General features: G+C 50.5%; 3 protein-coding genes across 3 annotated transcripts; 2 read left to right on the forward strand and 1 right to left on the reverse strand.

Moving 5' to 3' along the window:
- Positions 1 to 895: 895 nt before the first annotated feature.
- M438DRAFT_359763 (uncharacterized protein) lies at positions 896 to 4,160 on the forward strand (the record flags this gene model as incomplete). The annotated part of the gene is made up of 5 exons (XM_029907367.1): positions 896 to 2,070; positions 2,110 to 2,207; positions 2,264 to 2,371; positions 2,418 to 2,546; positions 2,734 to 4,160. 5 exons carry the CDS (start codon positions 896 to 898, stop codon positions 4,158 to 4,160), a joined length of 2,937 nt encoding a protein of 978 aa, XP_029755491.1.
- A 929-nt stretch (positions 4,161 to 5,089) lies between these two features.
- M438DRAFT_378311 (uncharacterized protein) lies at positions 5,090 to 7,010 on the reverse strand (the record flags this gene model as incomplete). Its single annotated transcript, XM_029908801.1, has 2 exons — positions 5,090 to 6,539; positions 6,589 to 7,010. 2 exons carry the CDS (start codon positions 7,008 to 7,010, stop codon positions 5,090 to 5,092), a joined length of 1,872 nt encoding a protein of 623 aa, XP_029755492.1.
- A 191-nt stretch (positions 7,011 to 7,201) lies between these two features.
- M438DRAFT_150257 (t-SNARE) lies at positions 7,202 to 8,485 on the forward strand. The gene is made up of 3 exons (XM_029898965.1): positions 7,202 to 7,347; positions 7,404 to 7,669; positions 7,722 to 8,485. The coding sequence occupies exons 1-3, from the start codon at positions 7,317 to 7,319 to the stop codon at positions 8,238 to 8,240; spliced, it is 816 nt and encodes a 271-aa protein (XP_029755493.1). The 5' UTR covers positions 7,202 to 7,316; the 3' UTR covers positions 8,241 to 8,485.
- The last annotated feature ends 7,782 nt before the right edge of the window (positions 8,486 to 16,267 follow it).

Here is a 16,267-nt window from a genome sequence, read left to right on the forward strand (position 1 = left end):
GGTTTCACGCAACTCGCGAGATCGGCCACGCGGTCTTTTTCTGTTCTCACATCTGTGCAGGCAGCGCCTGTGGCTTCCCCAGGCGTGTATGCAGCCGAAGGAAGAATCTTATTTCCTCCTGCCTTTATGGCTTAGTTTGACACTTTCGGATATCACAGGAGTTCAGGTTGTTAGATCACTTAATGTAAAGTCACCATACAGCGTTCTTCTACTATAAGAGCACAAATCGCTGTCCCTTTGGTTGTAGTGAGAGCTTTCACGACCTGCTCAAGCTGTATTTGCAAGAGGAGGGTTGTGATATTGAGGAACTGGAGGGTAAAGATACTCGCACCATCTACCAAAACAGCAACTGTTCAAAGCTGGTTTATTCGGCTGTGCTCCATGTAATGTTTGCTGCGAGTCGCTACAGGAGCTTTTCTCTCACCACTCAATGTACCTAGAATCAAGACGAAGACGTTATGACCACAATAAGGAAGGTTAAGGAAAATCAACTCCTCGAACCGTAAATTCTGGAGAGATCTGCTAGAAGGAATCTTCTATTACTGACATAGCAAAGACGCGGTCGAATGCCATGAGCATCAGCAGTAACGCCAATTTATGCCTGTATGTAAGTATAAAGTACGCACTGACTCAGACGAAGATCCTTCGAGGATCCTTCGAAGACAATATTCAGTCGAAGAAAACCAGATTCGCAAAAATGTTTGACTTAGATTGACTTAGAGACACGTAGTATAAATTACCAAGAGTCCAGCAGCCTAAGGAGACCTACGTGCCGCAAAACTGAAGATTGATGTGCCGTTGGCCGGCTTGTCCTCGAACTACTATACAAAAACGTATCGCTATTTCAAGTCCATGCCTACTTTCTAGCAGTGAATGTCCTCGTACATCATCAGTAATGACCGACACCCACCCTTCGCTGAGTCTCTCGGCCATCGAGCAAAGCGGTCCGCGTGGTTACATTCGACCGTTGTTCTTTTTCTCGCTCGAAAAACTGACCGACGTGGAGCAGAATGATGTTGTATCACATCTGGCTACCGCACTGGCACTTACCAAATCAGCGATTCCTTGCCTTTCCGCTGAAATGATCCCTGATACTGAGTCGCAACAAAACGGACGCTTCGTACTTAAACCAAACCCTGAAGCTGGCAAGATGTACGAGAAAGACTTGCGAGGGGGTTTGTTCCCTTTCACCTACAACGCGCTGAGAGAACAGCACTTTCCTACGTCAGCGCTTCCACAGGATGTCCTCTGTCCAGTGCCAATCTATCCAACGCAAGCTCCTATATCAGTCTTCGCGGCTCAGACGACACTCATCGACGGCGGACTGATTCTCAACATCTGCATCATGCATCTGGTCGCCGATGCTAGGGCCATCTACGAGATCTTGAGCATATGGGCGCAGAATTGTAGACATCTCCAGAATCCGGACACAACTTCTGCATGCGAGCAGCTTCCATTATCTGTTTTCGAGAAGACTCAATTCGACCTTGGTCTCAATACACCAGACGATCATCCTGAGTATATGGTGTTTGGCTCACCTCCAGCACCGCCGCCAGCTATGCTCAAGCCAACTTTCCGGACTGAGGTGTATCGCTTTACGCCAGAGAGTCTTGTCAGGCTGAAGGAAGATATGTCAGCTGGACTGGATAGGAATGAGCACATATCTACCAATGATGCTGTATGTGCATTAATCTGGCGTTGCGTGCTGGCTGCGCAAGTTGACCTCGATGAAGTGTCGCCGGAGGCAATCTCGTTGAACACAATCTGTGTAGATGGTAGATCACGTTATTTGTCGCCACTACCAGAGAACCACATCGGGTGTCCGATGGTTTACGCAACTCCTGGTGTAAGTGTGGTTCAGATGCTCGCAGCAGACAGTCTGCCAGACGTCGCTCGTACAATTCGGAAGGCTATCGCTGCCACCGACGAGCATTACATTGCATCACTAGTTGGTTTCTTGCAAGGAGTGCATAGTTACGATTGCATCGCACCGGCATCCTTCGCTGGCTTGATGGATACGAATGTCATGATAAGCTCGTGGTTTCGCGTACCATTCTATGATATCAATTGGTAAGGACTGTACATGAAGGCTTCTTCAATGGATCGCAGGTCATCATGCCTAGATTACCTACAGGAGAGATGGAAGTTGTCATCGGATTGGACCAAGCAAAGTGGGACAAATCCAGACAAGACAAGCTATGGATCAGGTATGCCACGGTCGACTGTACTCGTTGATAGAAATAATGTTTGTGGGTGTCGAAAGGCGTAGTCCAGGAAGATGAAGGTCAAAGAAGAGGCACGAGCTTGGGCCATCAAGTCCTCTTGGCAATTAAACAACCACCTCAAGCCACCCGAAACACTGCAATTTCCGGTGGGTTAAGAGCTTCTGTCGTTGTCTTTCGCATCACGTTCATCAGTCGCGATGCACATCGAGACCATCCCTCTTGACATTGGTCGAAGACGACAAATTCTGTTCGAGCTGAATGAGCCTGTTACTCTGTCAGCAGAGGAATACGAAGAAATTAAGCCGTGGGTCTCGAATTGGTGTAAGTGAAGACAAAATAATCTACACATGCGCTTGCCTTGCACTTTCCCATTCTGACGGTCTTGCTGTTCAAAATACTTTTCCTGCCAACATTGTCTAACCAGAATCTCTTCGCTTTGATTATGAATGCAGCAGCTTGTGTTCTGAATGATTGTCTTTTCTCAAATAAGCCTTACTGACCTGACTAGATACAAATGAAAAGGCCAACTCATATGCACCTCGCTTCAACACACAGCGTACCAATTACCGATGCATCTTCCACGCTCAAAAAGCCTCGGAACCAGCTGGCAAAGGTCTCCGGGCTCGATCTACACGTCAGCCTCTTGAAAAGCCATGTCCATTCACGATGGGTGTAGTCGCTCACTACGCCAAAGATGGCAAGAGCGTCGTCCGCTATACCATCGATCGAACCAGCATCCATGATCGCTGTCCGGATCACACACATGACATTGAGATGGTCGACAAGACCAGAAGATGTGACGGTCTAAGAGCGATCGCTTACCATCGTATGTCTTTGATGGCTCCAGACGCAAAGGCAAATCTTGTCTTCCACAGTATGAAGGAATTACCGCGCTACGAGGAAGCAGGAGGCAAGTACTTCACAAACTCAGAAGTTTATCATGTAGGTCGTGAGTTCAGGAAGCCTACCGATGCCGTGGCGTCCAAGCCCGGTTCGGATTCGCCTTCGAACCCAACATCGACTTCGAACTCAAACCCACCTTCAAATCCAGCCACAAATACTACATCTGAAGCTGAAGGTCAAGCCGAGGAAGATGGTATCGCTCCGCCCCCATGGGCATCGTTCAGGAAACGAAAGAGGGTACCAGATGTGCAGGCACCTCATCCTCGTGATGCAACAGTTGTTGGCAGGTATCGACCAGCAACCATGGGCCTCTCATGTGAGGAGAATCGTGCGAGGAATCTCGAGATCATGGCCAACGGGGGTGACATCCAAGAGTATTACAGACAGCATCACCCACCACCTCCAAGACAGCCAAGACAACCATCAGATGAAACGCTAGAGAGACGTGAGCGATTGTACGGAAATACACCACCCGGTGATATCGCCTCACGAGTCAGGGAAATTCTCTCTCGACCAAGTGGAGCTGCTCCACGTCCGGTTCAAAGCAACGGCGGATATTCACCCGCACCTGTAGACTTGACTTCGCCGGGAGGCTATGAACCACCACCCAACAGACCAGCACAACCACATACATGGCGCCCATCGCATCCAGAACCTCAACCTTACGGTTGGCGTCCGTCGTATTCTGAACCCCAGCCACATCAATCATCGAACCAGTCGAACATGATTCTGCCGACATGGATGACCGCCAATGAACCGACTTTGCTACAAACAAGATCTGTACAAGTCGGCCGCTCTGCTGTTGTGGTAGAAGCGCCAGTCAGTATCGGTGACCTTCTCCGAAAGGCAGTACCTGAAAACGCTCCGTCACAACCAATCACTCCACATCAAACAGAACGTCACACTGTGGCATTACCACCGACTCAGCCTGTGGTCAACGAACGCGCGACACTTCGCGAACTGCTCAGTATGCAACAGTCGTCGACTCCAGAAGTGGACCGAGAGCGTTTTCCCCCGAACCCATTCTCCTGACGATGCGCTTCCAAATCCACATCACCAAGGATACTTTTCCTGACCTGCCTGTTGTTCTATTCAACGAAAGAATATATGAGCAAAGAAGAATCGAAGCAATAGGGTACCAAAATACCGCAATCCGCACATGACTGTCTTCGATATGTACAGCAACCAGGAGTTGTTCCTACGAAAGGGGAAGGGAAATAATATACGGAACTAGCTTTCACAGACCAAAGTTGTGTTTGATATGGATGCTAAGTGGAACAGGGTTGAAGGAGAGGAGAGGTTGGTGTGTCTTGTTCGTGAGTGGTTCAGTACAGGTTGCTGTCAGGGCCACCCTGTCACTGTAGAAAGTTGGGCTCGCGACGACGACAAGTAGTGTTTAGCGGTTCTAGTTGCTTTGGATCCGTTCCTAAACTCTTTCCACACCATGTGGCTTCGTTGTATGTCAGAGGAGCCTAAGTTGAACCAAAGTGGTCCCGAGATTAAGAATTGTAACTGAAGAGACGAAGCGTGTGTCGAAAACAAGCTCGACTGATTTGGGGCTCGACAAGCATACTGAAAACGCGTTCATCTTACACATCGCCTCAGTCAGCCTCAATCAAAATCGATCGGCCAGGCTTCACACAGACTGAAGAAATCGAGAACAAAGGTTGATGTGTGAACAAGATACAACTTCCCTAGGTCAGGGTGATACCTCGAGTCTTGGCCACGAACCGTGTACCGCGCAGCATCGGCGATATCGAGTACCAGAGAAACACAGCCAGAGCGCTCTTGCTGTTGCCAACGAATATGGCCTGCAGGATTTGAATATGTAACTTGGATGGGATAGCGGTCGCTTATGAAAAAGGCACGCCTTTCATAAAATACAGTGGAAGATCGAAAAAGGGTTTTGTTTTTGTTTAGTATCAAAGAAAAAAAAGTAGCATGAGTCCGTGAGTGCTCGTCTATCTGATGATTTCCATCTCAGGACCTCTACCGGCCAACTCTTTGGCCAGCGCGATCTCAGTCCTGGAAAGACCGAGATTACCAGCATATTCGCCAAAGGTGACGACGATCTCATGCAAGCCATCTTTCAGAACTTGCAACAGAGCTTCAACTTCAGGCACTTGGCGATCACCATTAAAGTCAACGTCTGTCCAGTGTGGAGGGAGCTTTGCTACAAATAGTTGGATCTGCTGTGTGGTGATTATGAGGGTGCGCACGATGGTCGAAATATCCTTTTGCACTTGACCGAGGTTATCTTCCTTCAGACTGGCGACGGCGAGACCGCAGATCGCTTTGACAGCATTGATGATAATGGTGCTAGTGCTGTAGGGGACACCGAAGACTACGGCATTGATGCGACGGGCAAAGACCTGGCGGAAAGGCATGCCGAATGGTGTGCGGATGATGGAAGCGATCAGACCGTTGGCGTTGTTGACCATGTTGGCGCGACCGAACTGCTCCTGCTGCTCCTTACTCAAGATACGATCAGTGCCGTATTCGAGCAGTCTTTGTGCTCGCGGGCTGACGGGGTTGGTAGCACCATGTGATTGACCGTAAGACCTTGCAACCATACCGACAGTGTTCTCGAATGCCTGAAGACCTGTAGAAGGAGGAGGTGATGGTCTGAAGATGGCATCTTCTCTGACGGGCTGCGACGAGATTCTAGGCAGAGTCTTGAGAGGCTGAGGAGCCTGCTCAGGTGTTGGGATTACGGCCCCCTGCGAGTCCTGGATGCGCTGGCTGACAGACTGAATTTCTACCATACATAGATTGGCGATTTGAGTCCAGGTAGATCCACCTTTTCTGTCGAGCTCCCCGAACAGATTCTTTCTGCGATCCTCGAACTTTTGTGTAATCATGGCAAGTTCCCAGAAGGCCATGGTCTTGGGAATCTCCTTCTTAGCCCGCAGTCCAGCAATCAAGCTGCCATTAGGATCCTTCGAATCAGCAGTCAAAGGCTTGTCCTTCTTGACAGGCTCCTGAGCAGTGTAGATGGTAAAGGCACGGTTGGAAAGCTCCCATAGGGCAACCAAAAGCGTCGCGGCCCAGACGAAGCGGCCAATAAGAGCCACGGGGTTGGTGATACCAGCGGGTCTAGTTGATTTGGGCAGGAAGAACAGAGTCTGGCCAATCTTAAAGGCCAAAGCCCAAGCGAGGTTGCGCCAGACGGCAAAGTAGAAGAAGGGACCAAACAAGCAAGTAAGACTGACGAGCTTGGCAGTGTGGGCGGCGATGTTCTTAAATTCGTCCTTCAACTGCATGATCGGCGATATCTTGGAGGGAGTTTGCGGCAGGAGGATCAAGTCGTAGTCCTTGTACAGGTGGATTGCGGATTGCGCCAGGGCAAGGAAGAGGAACTGAGAGCGGAGGAGGACAGGACGTTCGTTCAATCTGGGGCGTTCGTAGGATCTATGAGGTTTAGCCTGTGTGCAAGAAGTTGGAAGATGAGCGAACACACCTGCCAGGGTCAATCCATGCAAGATTGGCATCTTTGGCGGTTGAAAAGATGTAAAGCTCTGCGAAGAGGAAAGCCGAAAGAGTGTACCAGAAGCATGTAAGGACGGTGTTCTTGGATAGAGCATAGTTCCAGAGAGACTCGAAGGTCGAGATGGTGGATCGCGGGCCAAAATGCAATTGAGCGACTCGGAGGACAAAGATGGAAAGTGACGAGATGAAGAGGAAGGCTGCGCGAATACCAGCGGGACCGAGAGGGAACCAGGACCAGAACAAGGCAGGACTAGCCATGGACACTGAGATGAGCCAGCATGCTGCAAGTCCAATCAGAGCAGCACTGGTGAATCTTCTATGCAACGACGGGGTGAGAAAGTCGCGGTATGGACGAGGCAAGGGCGCAACTTTGACAGGAGCCGGGGGGGTCATGCCAGCTAGCACCATCTTGTGCGATTGCACCAACAGAAGAGATTTTGTGATTTGTTGATGGACCTCTTTCCAGACAAAACACAAGCAAGAAGCTGCAAGACGCGCCAAGCAAACACCGTTTCGGGCAGTCGCGACCCTGACATCACCCACCCAGACTTCCAAGCGTTCCTGCCTCCATCTCCGCATTCTAGGACGACGACGACTGGCCGAGGCTCTTGCACTTCAATCCAGGCACCGACTTAGTGATAGACACCGTCAAGGACATTCGTTCAGATCACCATTCTCGCCATATAGACATAGACGACCATGTCGTTCCAAGACTCCCCCAACCTCGAAGGCAAGAACACGCGCCGGCTATACCACCTTCCGCTTCCTAGTCTAACTCGTTGATAGCCCAACCCACTACATGGCGCCGCTCAGACGACCCTGAATACCAGGATGACCCCGAATTCAACAGCTTCACCACTGATCTCTCCGACCGCTTGTTCTCCCTGACCGCCAACATCTCCCGTCTCTCCAGTCAAGTCGCCCTGCTTGGTACCAAGCGCGAAACGGATCGCGTTCGTGAAAGGGTCCAGGATCTGCTGGAAGAGACATCAGCCAGCTTCAAGGACATTGGCGATGGGTTGAAGAAGGTCCAGGCATGGCACGACTTGGGCGTATGATTCTCTGCATCCTGTCGCGCTAGACCACCTACTAACACAATAACAGCCCGCGCAAAAGTACACCCAAGGGAAACTGAACCAGGAGTTCAAGGCGTCCCTTACCGAGTTTCAATCTTTGCAACGAACCGCTCTGGAAAAGCAGCGCGCCTCGGCGACTGCCGCCCGTACCGCTCTCGAGGAGTCTGGCTCGCCGACAACCGAGCGCTCGCAACAGCAACTACAACAGCAGCAACAGGAGCAGTTGCGTCTGGCAGACCAGTCCGAAGTCGACTTCCAAGAATCCTTGATCGTCGAACGCGAGGCCGAGATCCGCAACATTGAGCAATCCGTCGGCGAACTCAACGAGCTGTTCAGAGATGTCGCACACATGGTCCACGACCAAGGCGGTCAACTCGACATTATTAGCAATAACGTCACCAGCACCAGAGACGATACCCAGGGCGCTGACCGCGAGTTGCGCACTGCCAGCAGACACCAGAAGAACGCCAGAAACAAGATGTGCTGCTTGTTGTTGATTTTGGCCGTCATTCTGACTGTCGTCATTGTTGCTGCCGTTGCCGGCTAGACGTGTTGCTACACTTTAGATGTGCTCCTTCTCCTTGTCTTCGAACCTCATCATCTTACCATATCGCCTTTTCTTTTGTATACCCACCCAATCTCTATTATACCCCTCCTCTTTCCTTGAATTATCCAGTCACCTTGTATATAAACAAACACTTGTAACACACATTTTGTTCTGAACCCTTTCCCCAATGAATCACTCTCTTTCGCACGTAAATCTGTTCCATCCAAACATAAACCACTTCTCAAAGAGGGAAACCACCTTCCGAAATACGAAACGCAGTCCGCGGTTTCCGCTTATACACTTCACGCTTCTAGAACTTTGACCTCCACCATCCGGAAGGAAAATGTCACTCTCCACCCATCGTATCTCTCGTTCACACCTCGTTCTTGCCTTTTGACTTTCTTGTCTAAAACCACAATTCACTAGGAAACATGTTCACGAGAAGACGAAAAAGACAAAACTAGGGCACAGCGTGTGAAGGGAATCGGCAGTCATAGCGTTATTGTTGTTGGTGTTTGATGCTCCCCCGGACATGGGTGCGTATATATCGGCAGCCCGAGCGTTATTGGGGGTTTGTTCGCAGTCATGCAAGAGGGGTGAAACGTTTGGAGGTGGAAGGGAAAGGATATGCGAACCAGTGTTCGGCAGTTGGGACTGTATTTGGCAGGTCGCTCGGCTTGCAAGTCGTACGGTCTAGGCCATGTGTGCTTTGGAGAGGTGGGCATAGAGTGGAGTGGAGTGTTTGCGTTCCGTCAGGTTGAGTGGTTTGGTCAGTGATTAGTGATTGTGTTCTCTGTCCTTGGGGAATAATTGGTCTACTACTCTATCTTAGTAGCTATGTGTGTTGTTCGTAAGCTCGCTTCTTCTTGATTAGGTCTTGAGTTCACTGTCTCACATTGTTGTTAAGTCAAGTATTTGGACTATACAGGAATCGATTTCGAACAGTATAGGGACTAGGAACTATCGAGCAAGACATGAGTTTGACATCGAGATAGATGGTCCGAGGCGAAGTGATGTGATCTGCAGAAGTAAACAGCAGAGGCGGAGTTGGCTCCACCAGTCTCGTTATATGCTTCTTTCCAATCCGATATGCCGTGGATATCACGTCTTGCCTTGCCCTCGGTCCACACGGCATGGGGAGTGTGCTGTATTTGCGATTTGAGACAAGAAGGCGTTCGTGAGGCTGTGAATGCTTCCCGAGTCCAGACCTGACCAGACCTCGGCTGGTGGGAAATGGGAAGTGGGAAGTGGGATACTTGTTCTTAACTGAAATGCTACAGGGTATCAACCTTCTTGGACTGTTGATATCAGCAAGACAGTAGTCATGCTTTGTCATTCATCTTGAAGTACGTACGCATGTCAACCCTGTATATTGGTTGGTCTATATCTCACAATAATCATTGTACCGGCGATTGAGTGCTTCCAAAACCCTTGCGCTGTGCTAGGTTGTCATCATGTTGGCCGGATGCTCGTCGCAAACTTGATACTCGACACAGTGATTACGTGTCAGTGCATATTGAATGTCAAAGTAGGATGCGATCCAAGACACACTCTATTACTGTGCTCCTCTATCGCGATTTTAAATACCCTCCTCGGAGTAAAGTCGACAACATTCTCGGACTCGACCTGATACTGGACCGGTAGTATAGGTGGACTGGAACGTTGGATGCGATAGAGGTACGTACGTATTCGGCCTATATCTCGAATCTCGGTCTGATCGTCCGTGTCTGTCGCTTGTTGTTGCTTTCTATGATGTATTCATGCATGCGCAAAGCGGTAGTGGTGTACATCCGATATAAGAGAGTACAAACAGCGAGGTAATAGCGTGTGTCTAATGTAGTCTCTTGGGCTGTGAAGTTCATTTACTTTGTCTTGGATAGTGTTCTTACCGATGGACTTTGGAAAGTGGTGATGATCATGAGTTTGAATTGCCATGCGCCGAAGATAGATTTCTTGGCTGCAAGCCTTCCTGATGTCAAGAACGAACGTAAGGTACTCGAGAACTCTGCTTACAACTTGCTGTGATCTGTCTTGACTGCCTGCCTTTGAGGATGAGAGGTTGTAGTGGCATCCTGGGGCGTCAGACATCAGCCGCACATACGGAGTGTACTCCAGCCAAGATAGGTACGCATCCGCGTGTTGCGTTCTCACCATCCCCTCGGCAAACGGATGGAATGCATGTAGTACAAGTCTCGAGATAAAACTTGTGAGCCGCGTGTGCGTTCTTAGTAGAGAGTGTACGTAGAGTCTGGCGCTATGTCGGCCTGGCCAAGGTGCCGTGCCATACATCGTTCCAGTCATCGGCTCTTGAGTTTCGTAGTGAGTCGGTATGATGTGTTCGCTGTTCTCTCCGAAGCAGATGTAGATACCCACACACGTAAATAAGGCCAAGTGTAACAAGGCACACGACACTCTCGTCATCCCTTCAACGAATCACAGGTTTTACCAACTCGCCAGATGTAACAGAGCCAGCTATTAGCCAACTGCCGAGAACAAGAGTTGATATAGACTTTCTGACAGCGCGGCATTGACATGCTCCACTTGCCGTTCTGACAGGGAATATAGCCATACCCCTGCTCTGCTATTACTCACCGCAATGCGAATAGCCTTTCGACCACGCGGACGTCCTGGTAGATGGCAACTGTGCTCGTGACCGATATCTTGTCCTCACCGCCTATCATTTCTATGATAGACATGGGCGAAAACTGATTCATGGAAGCGAGGTTCTGGCAAAATCGCATGACGGGAGCAGGGCATGATCAACGTGCATACCCGCTTTGAGGGTTGTTGATTGATGGTGGTTATCCACCAATTGCAATATATTCGAAACATGAAAAGATGCAACGACGTTTGAGTAGGCGGCGAAAACGGTCAAAAGTCCAGCTCACCGCCCGGATAAAGTGTGAGAAAGCTGAGGTGAACTGATAACAGCACATATTTGTAAGGCCATGTAGCCACATTTTGCGTATGCGCATGTATGCAGAGTCCTGTGGTTTGAGGAAGTGCAGGTTGTGCATCTCAAGACCGAAAAAGTCCGATATCTGCCTGCTTTCCTACGGTACGCGTTGTCAATCGTGCCTGCCTTCGCAAGTGGTTGTTTCGTGGTTGATGTGCTTTATCAGTTTTCGGGTCTCTCGAGGATCGACTTGCCATTCCCGACGTTGCATACGGAATTGGGAATGAACACGAATGGAGTGTCATTCCTTTTGCGTGCCGATCGCTTAGCGGGATGATTTTATCTTGATCAAGCGAAGATGTTTGTGTTTGCTTCGCTGCAGGCTATCGTGCCGTTATGCGCATCATCTCGTGTTTCTTCATGATGCATATGCATGGTGCAATACTCGGGAAGCCTCGCGTGTGTGTAGACTGTCAGTTTGTCCCGGAGTGCACACTGCAGACGACTGCAGTTCTGCAGCATGCGCTTCGCCAGGCTGTATATTTGCATACATGCGACCTCATAGCTGCATCTCGCATACGCGTCTGGCACGCCCTCCTGTGCGGTGTATTTACGGACCCTTAGAGTCATGGCAGGGTTCCGTTACTGATGGACCGGCGGATAGTGCGGATATTGCGGATGCGGAGCGTCTGAGCGAGTAATGGTCGATAAAGAGCGCTGATCTGGACGGGAATAATGAACAACAGAAAAGACACATGCGGCACATCATATCTGAATGGATATCAAGAAGAACGAAGGGATGGCGGCGCGGAAGAGATTGACTGTCTGAACTGCATGAATCGAGATGGGCTGTAGGCAACATGCGAATAGCATCGTGTGGCTTGGCTTGTTGTAAATTGCTTCCTGACCAGTTCTTCACCTTTGAGTTGCGGCTTTCGCGAGCATGAATGCAGCACGGCACCAACGCTGTTCGCGATAGATGAGATGTCAAGCCATTGGCCATCTGCGCAAGGCCGTCTTCGTTGCCAGGTATGCGCGTCCGTGTGTTTGGCCTTGGTTTACTCTACACGGGGGCTTCAAGCCAGCCCTTGATTCAGTTTGGAATGTTGAATCAACAACCATCCGACATGCAGCGAAGTCAACAGAACAAACATCCACGTCCAGACAATCGACGCAGAATAGATTGATGAGTAAACGGAGACGATGACGGTGGCTGCATCGTGCATGGTGTTGGGAGGAGAGTGGAAATTTGGGAAGCCACCCCGGATGGCGCCTCGATTCTCGCCTGTTGCAACCCTAAACAAACGCCAGAAGCCTCATGGAACAGGGATGGAAGTTTTTGCGACTCATACAGCTCTTCTAGAACAAAAAGTAAGATTTCGGGACCGAGATGAGGTGAGAAGCAAAACTCTTTCGATATATTGGAAAGTGATGTCAAGTGGTTGGGCTTTGTGGCGGCGGGCTTGATACTCGGGCGTTGTTGTTGTGCCCCTTCGACCAGGCTTCCATAGGGCTTCATCTCGTGTTCTAGTCAATTTCCTTTTTCTGCATTAGCTTCGCTTTCTGCTCTGTGGTCCGGGGACACGGTTACAAGCTGCGGCACGAAGGAGTTTTGCTTGGCTGAATAGAAATGATCTTTGAGACCGGGTGTTCCAACATCAATGCCGAAAGCAGTCCTGCTAGCCACGTTCGCGAGTGATATCCGAAGCTTGACCCATGGTTTGACACGCATCAGAAGGCGGTCAAACACGCATTGACTTCCCTTGACCTCTGCCAGTGTCCGAGGTGTTACACGACTCGTACTGTTCACCTCGGCGGGCAGACATCGGACGAACTGTGCCAAGTCGACCACGTGGATGCCACGAGGGTCTGCAAGCCACATGCGTGCATGGCCGCTTCGAGATCTAGCGTTCCGCTTCTGCTCTCATCTTACCCTCAGTCTTGAACTTGCTTGGTCCTGTTTGTCCATGACTCTTGGGAAAACATGTATCTGTAAGACGACTCATTCAGTTGCTTAGTATGATCGACTGTTAGCGGTGAGCGATGACAGACGCACTATCACTGATTGGCTGCCACGTGCTGGATTCGACTGGGGTCAAGACAAGGAGCTTGTTCGGAGGGTCAGTTGCCTTTTAGATGATGTCTGGAACACGTAGGCATGATCTGTTCCGAACTCACAAGCTGTGGGAAATCAGCTTTTGCCTCTTCTGTCATGCTTCCTGATTTACCCGCTTCCGGAACGGCTTCCGTGAAGACTTCCTAGGAGAAATCATCACTGGGACAAAACACTGGGTTTCAACGGTTGGTGAAGTACTTCGGCCGACAAAGAACCCGAGCAGATACAAAGGCAATGATTGGTGGAACGTCGAATTCTTAGACGCTTCCTGCTCAGAATCACCAGCGAAGATTTGTTTTGACTTTCTGCTATGTATGAGAGAAGAGAGCCTCGGAACGACATTTAGGCGTTGGCCGACGACTAGCACAAATAAGGCAGCTTTGTGCGAAAGTGTAGTCGTACAGCAGGGCAAGAATGTGAGTTTTGCAATGCTGTTGTCATTCCAAAAAAATAGCCACCATCGCCAATGCTTGGAGTGTAGGACCCAGATTCAGATCTCTTAGTGACGAAAAGGACAAATTGCAGATGCAGATCTCCGCCTGTCAACCGTGTGATCTTCACGGAACGACCGATTCTCTGGATTGACCCCATCGCATGGAAACAGTGCTCGCGATTCTGCAGCTGCACGACTTGAAACGATAGATGGTATCCACAAAGAGCATGTGGAAGAGACAGCTATCATCCATCGGTCCTACGAGCCCTGGAGGGAAACATGCCAGGTGGCAGACATGGTGCTATGCACCCCGGTCAAGGTGCACTAAGTGCGCTCCAAATCTGGGCAGGCTCTTCCCCACGTTCATGCTTCAAATCTGACCGCTACGTGACTGATCACAATTCCCTGTTGTCAACAACCTCGCCGTCGGCCTCGGCTTCCACAGACATACACTTCCGGCAACGCGCTTACGCTTTGATCCCTATCCACCGGCAGTGCCACATGGACTCGATCTACTCGAACTCTGTTGATAGCATTGCAACATGGCAATACGTACGGTGTTCATCCGTCTGTTCGGTCAGCGAGAGACAACAGACCTACAAGCATTTCCTCTTAGCTCAAGGATGGAACCACAAAAACTAAGCTTAGATACGCCTTATGAACCCGTCACACTATTCTCATACCCGCGATATTGAAAGGCGCATGGGGCATCACCCGAGTCGGACGATTATGCCAGCAGTTGAAGGCACACGAGAATTACGTTAGAAACAGCTCCCTGGAAGTTCTCTCGGGCGACGGAAACGCTCAGCGACGCCCGAGGCAAGCCGACAGCAAGGGGACTCTTTCAACCAAAAGTCAGCGGTGTTGGCGAAGAATGGTACACCTACCAAATAACCACAAAGGAACAGATGTACATGGGTACTCTTGTACTCTGGGAACCGTTCTTTGAATCGAGATCCACACGTGCTGCGTTTGTCATACGTCTGCAAGGGCGATTGGCCTGTTTGCCTATTGGACCGGTCTTCTGAAGACGATACGGACGTAGAAGGTTAGCGTAGCTGTCGAGTCAGTCAAGAGTGGCGCTGTAAACTGGATTGAGATAGTAAAGGATAGCATAGCGGAGCAGTTCCGGGAGGTTGTTGCCTCCATCTTGGCTTATGATCTCAACGAAGAGCTGATGCTGGTAGTTTTGGTACATGCGCCAAAGGCAGGACATGCAAAGCACAGGAATGTGTTGAGAAAAGCCATGGAAATCGTCTCATGCAAAACGTGCGCGGCGCATGAAACCAGGGAAGCAAGCAACTCTACGCAAGGACAACAAAGATCCCTGCCCAGACGGGCAAAAAAAGACAGGATTCTTGATCGACAGCTGCAACACGCTAAGCGACACATGAAAATGGGAAACTTTTTCTCACACGAATCAAGCAGAATCAGGCCGGCTGCAGGCTGTGGCGGATGACTCAAAACGCCATACGATCTAATGAGGGATGGATACATGCATGGAGGTGCGTACGCATACGACGCACATGAATGAATTAACGGGATAGCAAACACGAGTGAGCGCACGTGGAACAAACAGCCGCTTCGCACGATCGACGGTGGATGACGGGTCGCGGAAGCAGACAGAGAAGGGTGCTAGAAGGGAAAACGAGGGTGCAAGGTATGCGGTGAAGGCAAAAGAGATACGTGCGTAGGACCGAGCGGGCTTTGGCACGGTGCTGTAGTGGTGGAAGAGAAGAATTAGCTGTAGCCGTTTTGACAACAGCCAGTGGGCAACGGTGGATAATGAACAATAATTGATGAGGCATTGCGCACGCGGTGCTTGAGGGTAGCGTGGCCGCCCCCTCCGTGCTTGGTCCAACGGCGCTATCCACGGAAAGGGGAAAGTTGATCAAACCCCTGCTACCACGCGAGCAGGGCGCCGGCTAGCTGATCTCATGGGTCCGAAAATTGACACTTGAAGCGGCGCTGGCGGAATTCTTAGCTCGGGCTAGCATGGTCGTACCCACAGTACTTGAAACTTGAAAGGCCTTACGATATCCAGGCCACCGAGCCGTGCAATGCCTCATCCAACCCCGTCCAGCACTTGCCCTCCTGCATCCACCACGTCCTCACTGCAACACACGTCGCCGTCGCTCCTGACCCCCGTGCCCGACGAGTTGCCCGTGAAGACTTCCAGTTCCAGTTCTCGCTTGTCCAGTGAAGGTCAACAGCCACGTGAGAAGCAACGAACCAAGCACGACAGCCTTACCGCACCTCCCGCAGAAGACTCGGCGAGCCGATCTGCCGGCGTCATTAACAACCAACCCGGCCCATCATCCGCCGCTGTTGCTGCATCTCTGCGTCAACCTCTTTCGCATCTTCGCCTGACCTCGCTGGGACGCATTGCTCCTACCCGCGACTCGCTCGACTCGCCCACGCGCCCTTCGTCTCGTCTGTCGCAGGAGTCGCTGTCCAGCGTCGACTACCACCCCCGTCGTCCCGGCCTCGACGACAAGCGAATCTCGCTAAACACCTTTCTCTCGGCCACCACTCCTCCCTGGGCTGTCCCTCTCGACAAAGAAGAAAGCAACAGGCAAAAG

The sequence above is a fragment of the Aureobasidium pullulans genome (genome assembly GCF_000721785.1).
Source record: "Aureobasidium pullulans EXF-150 unplaced genomic scaffold scaffold_34, whole genome shotgun sequence".
NCBI lineage: Eukaryota > Fungi > Ascomycota > Dothideomycetes > Dothideales > Saccotheciaceae > Aureobasidium > Aureobasidium pullulans.

What these genes read in the sequence shown, in the direction of transcription:
- M438DRAFT_150257 (XM_029898965.1), top strand. Translation starts at nt 7,317, where the DNA reads ATGTCGTTCCAAGACTCCCCCAACCTCGAAG. An exon ending in AGACTCCCCCAACCTCGAAG is followed by an intron (nt 7,348 to 7,403) that starts GCAAGAACACGC and finishes ACTCGTTGATAG; the next exon opens with CCCAACCCACTACATGGCGC. An exon ending in AGGCATGGCACGACTTGGGC is followed by an intron (nt 7,670 to 7,721) that starts GTATGATTCTCT and finishes ACACAATAACAG; the next exon opens with CCCGCGCAAAAGTACACCCA.